Source organism: Dendrobates tinctorius, unplaced genomic scaffold (genome assembly GCF_039654945.1).
Source record: "Dendrobates tinctorius isolate UK_male_01 unplaced genomic scaffold, ASM3965494v1 ptg000099l, whole genome shotgun sequence".
Taxonomy (NCBI): Eukaryota; Metazoa; Chordata; class Amphibia; order Anura; family Dendrobatidae; genus Dendrobates; species Dendrobates tinctorius.
In genome coordinates, this window is record NW_027361767.1 from 6,825,893 (window position 1) to 6,838,395 (window position 12,503).

The 12,503-nt window shown below is 50.1% G+C and overlaps 1 protein-coding gene across 1 annotated transcript in view; it reads right to left on the minus strand.

Annotated features, from left to right (window-relative positions):
* Window positions 1-12,503, minus strand: part of SMARCA4 (SWI/SNF related BAF chromatin remodeling complex subunit ATPase 4) — a 33,225-nt gene that overhangs the window by 10,364 nt on the left and 10,358 nt on the right. Inside the window, exons 7-19 of the mRNA XM_073587525.1 lie at window positions 11,791-11,917; window positions 11,537-11,710; window positions 11,284-11,457; window positions 10,947-11,114; window positions 10,808-10,861; window positions 10,591-10,721; window positions 10,190-10,247; window positions 9,986-10,101; window positions 9,136-9,283; window positions 8,895-9,058; window positions 8,012-8,078; window positions 7,826-7,936; window positions 7,496-7,738 (exon numbers count right to left, since the gene is read on the minus strand). Of these exons, the coding sequence (XP_073443626.1) occupies window positions 7,496-7,738; window positions 7,826-7,936; window positions 8,012-8,078; window positions 8,895-9,058; window positions 9,136-9,283; window positions 9,986-10,101; window positions 10,190-10,247; window positions 10,591-10,721; window positions 10,808-10,861; window positions 10,947-11,114; window positions 11,284-11,457; window positions 11,537-11,710; window positions 11,791-11,917 (1,735 nt within the window). The remainder of the gene's footprint in view (window positions 1-7,495; window positions 7,739-7,825; window positions 7,937-8,011; window positions 8,079-8,894; window positions 9,059-9,135; window positions 9,284-9,985; window positions 10,102-10,189; window positions 10,248-10,590; window positions 10,722-10,807; window positions 10,862-10,946; window positions 11,115-11,283; window positions 11,458-11,536; window positions 11,711-11,790; window positions 11,918-12,503) is intronic.

The window sequence follows — 12,503 nt, forward strand, 5'->3', positions numbered from 1 at the left end:
GGTAGGCTTCCAGGATGGTAGACCGAATCCAGCTAGCAATCGTGGATTTGGAGGCCGGAAGACCTTTCCAGCGACCCTCAGAAATGACCAGCAGGGAATCAGATTGGCGAAAAGAAGCGGTCCTGGCAAGGTAAACACCCAAGGCTCTCACTACATCCAGTTTGTGGAGCGACTTTTCCAGAGGATGAGCAGGCGCAGGACAAAACGATGGAAGGACGTTATCTTTGTTAATATGAAAGGGAGATACCACTTTTGGAAGGAAGGAACTGGCCTGAGAACAACCTTATCTTGGTGGAGGATAAGGTACGGAGAACGACAGGATAAGGCCGCCAGCTCAGAAACTCTCCTGATGGAGGTAATGGCGATCAGAAAAGCCACCTTCCATGAAAGAAAAGACAGAGGGATGTCCTAGATTGGTTCGAACGGCGCCTTCTGGAGAGCGCCAAGAACAAGATTGAGATCCCATGGATCTATCGGAGAATGATGAGGAGGAGCCACATGGGCAACTCCTTGGAGAAAAGTCTTCACTTGCGGTAAGGAAGCTAGATCCTTCTGGAAGAGGATTGCTAGGGCAGACACCTGGCCTTTGAGAGTACTGAGGGATAGGCCCACATCTAAACCAGATTGGAGGAAACCAAGAATGGATGGAATGGAGAATGACAGTGGAAAAACATCGCTATCATCGCACCAACGGAAAAAAAGCTTTCCAGTACCTATGGTAAATGCGGGAGGAAGCTGGCATCCGAGCCTTGATCATGGTCTGAATGACCCGGCTGGACAACCCTGATTCCCTCAGGATTGCGGCCTCAACGGCCATGCCATTAAACTCAGACTGAGAATTCTGGTGGTAAAGGGGGCCTTGAGAGAGAAGACCTGGACGGTATGGAAGCCTCTAGGGAACGTCCGCGAGCATGTTCACCAACTCCGCGTACCAAGGGCGTCTCGGCCAGACTGGAGCCACTAGGATGCCCTCTGACTATCTTTTTGACCACTCTTGGGATGAGGGCAAGGGGAGGAAACAGGTAAGGCAGTTGGAACTGGGACCACAGAATTACTAGGGCGTCGCGGATCCCTGGACCTGGCTACAAAGTGAGGAACTTTGTTGTTCATCCGAGACGCCATGAGATCGACGTCCGGGGTGCCCCAACGCTGGCATATCTGACTGAAGACTGTGGGATGAAGGGACCATTCGCCTGACGCTAGACCTTGGCGACTCAAGAAGCCGGCTGCCCAATTTTCCACCCCTGGAATGTGAACGGCAGAGATCGCCGGAACGTGACGCTCTGCCCAGCACAGGATCCTTGCCACTTCTGACATCACCTGCCTGCTGTGAGTACCGCCCTGGTGGTTTATGCGCCGTGGCGTTGTCTGATTGAATGCGAACTGGTTTGCCTACAAGGAGATGCTGCCAACGAAGGAGAGCAAGGAAGATTGCACTGATCTCCAGAAGGTTGATGGGCAGTTGAGTTTCCTGGGCGTTCCAGCGCCCTTGGGCCGTTTTCTGATGGTAAACCGCCCCCCATCCTAGGAGACTGGCATCGGTGGTGATGACCTGCCACCGAGGCGGAAGAAAAGACCTTTCGCGGAGAACTGACGCCGGCAATGTCCACCAAGTCAGCGATTGTCTGACTCTGAGCGGAAGAGGAATGGGACGGTCCAGAGAAAACGAGGTCTTGTCCCAGACTGACAGGAGGAACAGTTGGAGAGGGCGAGAGTGGAATTGTGCGAAGGGCACTGCTTCCATGGAAGCTATCATCTTCCCCAGGACACTCATGCAGGACCGAAGGGACATGATCCTCGAGCGTCGTAGGGACTGGATCCCCTTGCAAAGGGTTGAAAACTTGTCCCTCGGTAGAAACACCCGGGCTAGATTCGTGTCGAACTCCATGCCCAAAAAGGTCAGACGCTGGGTAGGGCACAGGATGGACTTCTTGTTGACTATCCATCCGAGGTGGCTGAGGGCATCCAAGGTTATCTGAAGACTGTGAAGACAGTGTTGGCGGGACGAGCCCTTGATCAGGAGATCGTCCAGGTAAGGAATGATAAGAATCCCTCTGGATCGAAAGATGGCCATGACTGTTGCCATCACCTTCGTAAAGACACGGGGAGCGGAGGCTAGTCCGAAGGGGAGGGCCGTGAACTGATAGTGATTGTCCTGAATCGCAAAGCGGAGGTATTTCTGATGCCGCAGAGAAATGGGGATGTGGAGATAGGCATCCTGTATGTCCACAGAGCAGAGAAACTCTCCGGGTTCCATCGAGGCTATTACCGAACGCAGAGACTCCATCTTGAAGTGGCAGATCTTCATGTGGCGATTGAGCAACTTGAGATCCAAAATTGGACGAAGAGAGCCATCCTTTTTCGGGACTACGACGAGATTCGCGTAGAACCCTAAAAACCGTTCGTTTGTAGGAACGGGAACGATGACCCCGGCGGAAAGGAGGGAGGAGACGGCCTGAAGGAACCCTGGAATCTGTGATCGCTGTCTTGGGGATCGAGACAGAAAGAAGCGACTGTTTGGGGGGGGGGGGGGGGGGGGAGAAAACTCGATTTTGTATCCGGATGTGATGATTTCCCTGACCCAAGCGTCGTCGACAACGGATAGCCATGCGTCCTTGAAAGAGGAAAGTCTGCCTCCCACCCTGGAAACATTTCCAGGTGGGGGTGGCCTGTCACTTAGATGAAAATCTGCCGGATCGGGAGCCTGAGGACCTGGAGGGCTGACCTCTGGATCTCCAGCGGGGAGCCGGCTTATAGGAAGGCTTTCTCCGGTCTCTGGAAGCAGGATGCCGGTCCTGCTGGGATGAACCTTCTGCGGGAGAGAAGGGGCGAAAGGACCTAAATGGCCGAGAAGCCTTCCTGTTAAAGAACCTCTTAGGGCGGGACTGGGGAAGGGAAGTGCTCTTTCCACCAGTGGCATCCGAGATTATCTGATCCAGCTTGGCGCCAAAGAGCCTAGTGCCGTGAAATGCCAGGTTGGTGAGCGACTTCTTTGAGGTGGTGTCCGCATTACAAGACTTCAACCAAAGAATGCGGCGTATGGCCACTATATTGCTGTTAGCTCTAGCTACGCACCCAGCCCGCATGATTAATTTGGTCTGCTAAATCTGCCAGCTTGTCCAGAGGAGCTGCCGCTGAAATGCCCCTGCGCAGAATTTTTGCCCAAGCTAAAATGACCTTCGCCACCCAAGCGGAGGCGAAGATAGGACAGAGGGAGGCGCCGGATGCCTCAAAAATTGACTTAGCCAACGACTCCATTTGCCTGTCCGTTGGGTCTTTAAGAGAAGCTCCGTCCGGAAGGGAAAGAACCGTCTTAGAGGAAATACGAGAAACTGGTGGATCTACCTCGGGAGCTTTGGTCCATTTCGTGACTAGATCCGCATCAAAGGGATATAGTACATCTAAGTACTTGCGACCTGAAAAACGTTTCTCAGGATGTTGCCAGTGATTGGCTAAGGAAGTGTCGAACTCTGTTATTAGGAAAGGTTCGAGATGGAGGCCTCGCTTTCTTAAAGGAAACAGCATTCCTGCGGGGGTGCCTTATCCTCCTTGATCTTGAGTGTTTGGTATATAGCCGATATGAGACTATCTACCATATCCCGAGATCTAGCTATGTTGTCCGCCTCTGAGTCAGATCCAGATTGGGAATCATCGTCTGACCTAGGATCGTCTGTTGAGGATGGAGACGAAGAGCGTAGCCTGAGAGAAGCGGAGGGACCCTGCGAACTGGAAGAAGAGCCAGACAGGACCCGCTTCCTTGAGCCCCTACCCGGCGTCTCCGTCTGAGGGTCGCGGTCAGGTGCTGGCGACTCACCGTGAGAGGCGGTCGGTGCACAGGTGGCTGCAGATAACTGAGGTAACCGCTCTAAGACCTGGACCAGCGATTGAGACACTTTTGTCAGATCAGAAACCGACTGAGACATCGCCACGGCCCACTCAGGGGGTGGGGTGGTCTCCACCCGGGGCTCGGAGTGCTCCTGAGGGGCAGACATGGAAGAAGGGCTGCAGGACGGGCAGAGGGGAGACGACTGACCTGATGCCCACTTCTTTCTACAGCACGCGCAGGCGTAGTGAATAGCGGTGGGTCTAGAACTGAAAGCCCTTGTAGGGTTGGGCATAAGTCTCTGTGGTAGAAATACTACCTGAATGAAACTGGGGGGAGAAGCTAAGTCAAGTGTCATGGAGAGTCAGCGTCGAGCCTACCGAGGTTCAGAAGCAGACAGAACAGCGTTGTGTCCCCCAGGAAAAGATCCGGAGAAGAGGGAGGAAGATGCTCAGCAAAGACAGGAAAGAGACGCTGCCGGTGGGTGGGGCTTAGCCGCTGTACCGCACGATTGGCTGAGACCCGAGGAGGGGGGGCGCGGTTAATGTCATGCTGACAGGGCTGAAGCGAAAGCAGCCCTGAGATAGGCTGAAGAAGCGCGCGAAGAAAGCGCGCACAGGGAGAGGGAAGACAGAGCTTCAAAATGAAAGCGCTCCCTCTGCTTTCACTAGCGATGGCGCGCCCGGGGCCAATAACCAGCGCATACCACCGCAGATTGAGAGATGGGCTGGAGAAGGGGGTACCGGGGATGCTGACCGAGGAAGCCCCCGCCGGACCCCCCCCGTGACAGAAGAAGCGCAAGCCTGCTGGCCAAAGGAGCAGGGAATTCAAAATTCAAACAGGAGGAGAGAGGTGCCGCTCTGAAAGCGTGTGTGGGGGTTGCAGGTCGCATATGAGAAACGGCGCTGTACTGGCTGTGATTGCAGACAGGGTTGAATGTGTCCATGGTAGGTCTATGAGAGCGGGGCTGAAGGGATAGGCTTACCTGATGTCCCTGAAGAGGATGATCGCAGGGGCCCACGATAGAGCGGAGGCCGCTGGGACACACAATCCTCAGTGCCCGCACCCAGTCCGTATGGTGCAGAAGACTGCTCCAATCCCAGTGTCAGGGGAAGTGTCACCGCTGGCGACCGCCGTCTTCCTCTCAGCCCTGTCCTGGGAGAGGGATGAGGAGGGCAATCGGCTAGGACCGGGCACCCATCCATGGCCCATAGCACCCGAGGGTGATAGGGGAAGGTCCTGCCTGCGGGCCTGAGAGTTGCGATGTGGGCAATACCACATTGCTCGCTCAGCCGCATTAATTGGAAAAGCAGGATGAACTCACATCCCGTTTCCTGATGCTGTATCTGGAAAATAAAGGGAAAACATTAATTAACTAAAAAACCTGAAAAGAAAAAGATTAAATGTGGATCTGGGGAGATCCCGGTCCGCCTCCTACAGACACCAAGCACAAACTGAGGTGCTTGGTGCCCGTCGGTGGGGGTATACTGCTGGGGAGGAGCTAATTTTCTTGTTTTGCATAGTGTCAGCCTCCTAGCAGCAGCAGCATACACCCATGGTTATCTGTGTCCCCCAATAAGGCGATAAAGAAAGACATCACGACTGAGAAGAACCGGGGTCGATTGTAGCGATCAACAACTCTGACCCGTGTAGGAACAATGCATCAAAATCATTATGAAACTGTCCTACAGCTTTCTAATATGCTCCATAGACTAAGAAAACCGATTGTAAAGACCCTGGTCGAGTGGCCATGTCACTAGTCTGTGGCTGTCGAACCAGAGCACTGAATTTTCTCCTACCTGCCAGCATCGCAGGGGCTGAAGACAGGTAGAAAGAGGCCTGCAGTGATCTGGTCTGGTGGCCATGGGCTACCAACGTGGCCGCTACAACTGAAATCATGTGAATCCTGTAGACATTGCAGTCTCTGGGTAAAAACAATAAAGGTTTTAATTCACTAACAGTGTAAAGTGCAATTAACTGTATGAAAAAGAAAAAAAAAAAAAATAAATATATATAAACTATATATATATATATATATATATATATATATATATATATATATATATATATATATATATATATATATATTTTATACACTGTATGGGCAGTGATTTAGGCGCTATGTACAATATTAAAGCAGAAATGATCTGTTTTCTATCTCACTCCCCCCTGACCAAACTTATCAATCACAACAAATGACATACCTGCTTTCCCCTGTATCACAAGTCCACTGGCTGCCTCTCCAGGAATGTAAGAAAATGACCCATTTCACATAATTTAAACAGCCTGTCCTAGTCACGTGTTAGAATAGGCAGCAGTCTGAAGAAACACTACTCATGAGAACAGCATCTCAACTGTCAGAGAAGATGTATCCTAATTACTGGAGAAGAGTAGATTACTGCACACAACCCTTATCCATGGTCCAGATAAGTGCTCTCTGCTCGTAGACAGGATCTGCACAAATTTCCTGAGCTTCCATGTTCCTCGTCGTAGATGCGTATAAGTTGCCGACCTGGCGTGACATCTGTGTAATGCATGGATGGTTTTTCACCAATCCAGCTAATCAAAAGCTTAGCCTGGGATCCCAGAGGGTATGGAATTTTGTGCAAATTTTGTACACAGCCATAGAACACTGACCTGGACCATGGATCAGGGTTGCATGAAGAGATTTTCTAATCTTTACAAAGCACACATATCAAAGCCTCACGAAAACATTTCCTCTCCTGTCACAGCCCTTCTCCAGAAGCTCAAGTCTGTATTATTTACTACACAGTTCCTCTGACAGTTAAGACACAGGTCTCAGGAGCTGCGTTTTTTTTCCACACTGAAGGACGTTCTGATACGCGACTAGGAAAGGCTGCAGTTTGAATTATGCGACAGAAACACTTTTACTACATTCTTGGACAATCCTTAACTGCACTGCTCGATTAATCCTCCTTTCCCCTATCTACTCCTCCGCCTCTACCAATCACTTCATTAGCTTCCAATTCCCCAGTGAATCATGTCTCCTCCACACATCTCCTGAAACCTTTCCATACATAATCCTTGGTCCTCAGAAGACCTCCTCTCCTCCCACAACTGTCTCCAAGGCTTCTCTCGGTCATCCCCTATCCTCTGGAACTAACACATCCGATTGTTCACCACGATCGTAATTTCAGACAGAACATGAAAACTAATTTCTTCAGGCAGTCCTACATACTGCAATAATACTGCTGTCACTTGACCGCTACCAGACCTACTGCAACCCTTGAGCTACAGCTGATTGTAGACCCGTGTGGGCAACATTTTCTCTAAGTTGGGAAAATGATGGCCATTACCTGTCTCCTTGCACACAGCTCACCTTAGGTGGACATGCACAAGGATATACAAGTTGAACACCTGGTGGTGTCATACTATGCAAGTAAAGGTCATTACTGTGCAGTGAACAGCATATATAGGGTTTGGAGGACACTTGCAGCGCTGCAGAGCCCAAACATACCCTAGATGCTGTCTTGCAATAGGGACCTTGGTTTGCTACAGATCAGCACACCCCAAAATCTACAGAGGTTGAAGGTGGAAAAGTGCTCGCCTGCACAGTAGCTAAACAGATGGCAACAGCTATGCCCCACACAGTTTATGGTTATGGTAAAGCAAGGGGGCTGGAGTCAACTCCCATCCCCTCCAGCCTCATACCTTCTCTCCAGTCATTGCGAAGGGAGCGTTGAACCACTGCTCGAAGGTGCTGCAGCTTTTAAAGATGGTCGGGAGCAGGAAGTTTAGGAGGGCCCATAGCTCTGGCAGCTTGTTTTGCAGAGGCGTCCCGGTGAGCAGCAGGCGACGCGGTGCGACATAATGGGTGTTCAGGACCTGCGTCAGCTTACAGTGATGGTTCTTCATACGGTGACCTTCATCCACAATCATGTACTTCCAGCGGATCTAGACCAACGATAGGAAGAACATTAAAGAATCCAAGACTTCAGGTCCCAAACTACAAATGTTCCTATGAGCCTCAGCTGCCGATACCTTGGCCAAAATGTGCTTGTCCTTAATGATGTATTCGTATGTAGTGAGGAGAACGTTAAACTTCCCGCTACGTAGTGTGGGAACAAAAGCGCGGCGAGCAGCAGGGGAGCCCTGGAAGAAGGAGCGGAGGTTACACAACCTACGGGTGAGCCCTGGACGCTGTAGCCAAAAGATGCTTCACGTTACCTTGTACGACACCTTCACCACCGACGGCCCCCACTTGTCAAACTCATAAACCCAGTTAGACAGCGTCCTTAAAGACAAAAAATAAATCGGACAATTCCCTATCAGACAGCAATCCTCCATGCACATGGATGGGAAATAAAAGCCTAAACTTCTGCATAAGAGGGCGAATCGTCCGGTTATCCGGCTACCAGATCAGTGGGTGCCAAGTCACTATGCCAGTGCCACCCACAGAGCGGCTTCATACAACAGATATAACTATTGTTTTACCGCTGATACCATAGTATGAGGATATTGGAAAATGGTGGGGGGTAGGGGGGTTTGGCAGCTGCAACCCCCCCCCCCCCCACCTCAATTCGGCCATTGTTTTTATGACATTCGTTGCGTGGTAAAAATGACCTGGAAAAATTATTCTCTTGGTTAGTATTATTACGGCGGTATTGCAATTGTTTAATTTCTTTACATTTTGGAGAAAAAAAAAAAAAAAAATTTGTAAATAAAACCACCATTAAAAATCATTTTTATTTTTTCAGAATGCATTGATGTTTTTAGCTGTACATACTTTGGGGTACAAAGATTTGATCACTATCTTTTTATTGCATTTTAGGGCGGATACAATGTTTTAGTCGACTCATTGTATTGTGGCAGCGGCAAAAAAAAAAAAAAAAATAAAAAAAAAAAAATGCAATTCTGGCTATTTTTTAGGTTTTACTTTCAACGGTGCCAAAGAGGGGGTGACCTGACCTGGCTTAAAATATACTATGACTATATGACAAGAGAGACAAGATAGCAGATTAGCGGAGGTCTGACACCCCTGAACTCCACCAATCTGATAGAGAAAGTTGTCAGTAAGAAGTTACAGATTAGAGACAGTAAAGCTACTCACGACAGCGGCACGATGATGAGGAAGGGTCCATTAATGCGCTTGTGTTCCATGAGGTATGTAATCAGGGCGATGGTCTGAATCGTCTTCCCCAGACCCATCTCATCAGCCAGGATCCCGTTCAAGTTATTGTTGTACAGAGACACAAGCCACTCCAGCCCCTTGATCTTGAAAGGAAAAAAAAAAAAAAGTCCAGATCAGCAAGCGCCATGTTGTTCTCGCCCAGCCACCGCATAGCCCTTACCTGATACTGCTTCAGGATGCCGTTCACTAGCAGACTAGACTGCTTCTCCACCTTCTCGGTCACAGCATGCGCCACGGCGTAGTACGACTGCAGGCCGGCCTCCACCTGCGAGATGCTGTACTCGTCGTCCACATCTTGCCGGGCGTTCCTGAGTGGAGGGAAAGTCAGGGGGTGTTGGTGACAGATTAGGTGAAAACTTGTTGACCAGTGGGGGTCGGACCACTGGGACCTGCACCGATTGTAGCCTTGTTAGACTAGATCTGCAGTGCATGTGTGTCAATGCGCTCCATTCATTCTCCCTGGTGCTGTGCTTGGCTCTTCAGTAGCCCCATGAAGAAGGAATGGAGAGGACAATGGACGGATACCCTGTGGACAACCTCTTTAAAAAGAGCACGACAACTTCTCCCAAACATTGAGTGAAATAGCTTGTAAAAGTCTCTGCGCTCCCCCCGATTTTGACACTTTTATCCATTTTGCTCTGCTCCATAGCGGAGATATTAACATTTGTTTCTTCTGGAGCTCAGCATGTGAAATTTCCACTTGCAGTGCAACTGAGCATTTCTCCAGAGTCTTCTGTCATGCGCTTTATCCCCTCCCTTACTGATGCAACAGCCTTGCCTTCTTAGAGACTGTCAAGGGGTGACTGGCAGCATCCAGGAGAATTGGGTCCAGCTACATCTACACCATTCACCAGAATGGAAGTTGACGGCACTTGAAAGACCACCTGTACACTGCATACAATATGCAGGCTTTGGATGGAGACCCTCTTAATGTTAGATGTGACTGGAGTCCAGTAAAGCACGCCCAATAACCTCCATCCAGCATTACCCCGCAAAAGAGAAAAACTCACTCGATAATCACCCGAGCGTAGACTTCTGAAACGTCATCACTATCTGGGTCGGGAATCTTCTCATCCACTGCAGGTAAGTTGGTGACAAGGGGCGCCACCTGCTCCTCTTCCTCCTCCTGGAATTAAGATGTAAAATTATCAAAACACATGAAGCGGACTGAATAAAGTGAAGGTATAGATGAAGACTCTACGCGAATCACTCACTTCATCTTCCTCCTCTGATCCACTCTCCTCGCTGTCCGATCGGGGGGCAACTTCATAGCTATAAAGAAGAAAGAATCGGAGTCATGGACTTCACAAAGGCCAAAAGAAAACTGAACTTACCACATAAGTACCACTAGGGGGCTCTCACTGCACAGAGATTATTGACACATCAATACTAGTGATGAGCGAACGTGTCCGGATAAGGTTATCTTAGCATGACCAGGTGCTAACCGAGTGTCTTCGGCATGCCTACCAGGCAATCCCTAAACATGTTGCAGTGGTCGAACAGCAGGGACGCAAACATTTTTCTAGCACAACGAAGTCACTCAGCACCCGAGCATGCCCAGATAACACTTTATCCCGGCACGTTCCCTTATCACTAGTCATTACTTCTCACATACCCAGGGTTCATCTCCAGCCAGGTGTCCAGCTGTCCGGCCTTCGGAGCGTCCACACCAGTCAAGATCTTGCCGCTCTCCACGTGCATAACTTTGACAGGAAGGTCACTCATCTGACTAGTCTCATCCAGAGGCTATGAAGGAGAAGAGGTAGTTATCCCAGGCAATCCCCCCACACCTGCTAACACGTACTTCACCGATATCCGTCTCCTGTCCTCACCTCTCCGTCTGGTCCCAGTGCCGGCTGTCCTCCGTCTGCCGCGTTCTCCTGGATCTGGCACATACACAACACGGTATATCAGATGGTTCATGACAGGTGCAGCACCATTTCTCTGCATGTACACATGTGATGGTCTTACCTTTTTCTTTTTCCTCCTTTTCTTCTCTTTTAGTACCTGGGCGGCTTTGTGTTGCCTCACCAGCTCCGTGAGGTTAGCCACGTACTCGTCCGTCTGCTGCAGGAGGTAGGCCAAGCGCTTGTCCTTCTTCTGGTCAATCAGCTTCCTGTAGCCCTCTTCATCTTCTGCCTGGAAGATTGCGGCGGGTAATGTTTAAGAAGGTGCACTGGTGTCGCTCATGTCCGTCTCACTGCCGATCAACAGAACGGGTGCACGAGACCTGACCATAGTGTGCAGGCATCACCTCCTACGTAGGGGTGAACCCCGCTTGAGGAAACGTGGCTGTATCAGGACCTACCATGAGACGCCGCATTCTCTCCTTCTCGATCCTCTCATTTTCCTTCTTCTGCTCCCGTTCCGTGTTGGCGTGATACGTGGCCACGGCCTTGGTCAGCTTCTGGATCTTCCCGGTGACGGAGCGGTGGAACTCCTTGAAGTCCTTGGCATGCTGGAGGATGCTATTCAGATATTCCTGCAGAGAAGACCAAGCCATGAGTCTTCTGCAGACACTTACCTTTAAGAATAGTTTCCGATTATTAACCCCTCCTCACCTGGTGCTTCTGCCGTCTTTTGCGTTCCTGCTCGATCTTCTGCTGCTTCTCCAGTTTCTCTGTGATTCTGGCCTCACGTAGTGATTGACGTTTACTGCGCTTGTAAGCCTTGGCATTCAGAGCAGTTTCCAGAGCGGTGTCCCTCCTCATACAGACCACAACCTCTTGTCGGAGCTGGAAAGCAGAAAAACAAAAACCTGAATGGTCTGGAGAGGTCCACGCTCTCGCCTACCACATAGGACTCGGGGACAAACCTGTCTCTGGAAGTTCAGGAGCCGCAGGGCTTTTAATTCTATGGTCGCCTTGGTTCTAAGGTCACCAGCTAAAGACCCGGGGAGGTTCTCCAGCTCCTGGATCCTGTGTGCGATGCGGGCCTGGAGTCTATACACAAAAAATAAATATATACACTCACTGGCCACTTTATTAGGTACACCATGCTAGTAAGGGGTTGGACCCCCTTTTGCCTTCAGAACTGCCTCAATTCTTCGTGGCAGAGATTCAACAAGGTGCTGGAAGCATTCCTCAGAGATTTTGGACCATATTGACATGATGGCATCACACAGTTGGCGCAGATTTGTCGGCTGCACATCCCTGATGCGAATCTCCCGTTCCACCACATCCCAAAGATGCTCTATTGGATTGAGATCTGGTGACTGAGGAGGCCATTTGAGTACAGTAAACTCATTGTCATGTTCAAGAAACCAATCTGAGATGATTCGAGCTTTATGACATGGCGCATTATCCTGCTGAAAGTAGCCATCAGATGTTGGGTACATTGTGGTCATAAAGGGATGGACATGGTCAGCAACAATACTCAGGTAGGCTGTGGCGTTGCAACGATGCTCAATTGGTACCAAGGGGCCCAAAGAGTGCCCAGAAAAAATTCCCCACACCATGACACCACCACCACCAGCCTGAACCGTTGATACAAGGCAGGATGGATCCATGCTTTCATGTTGTTTACGCC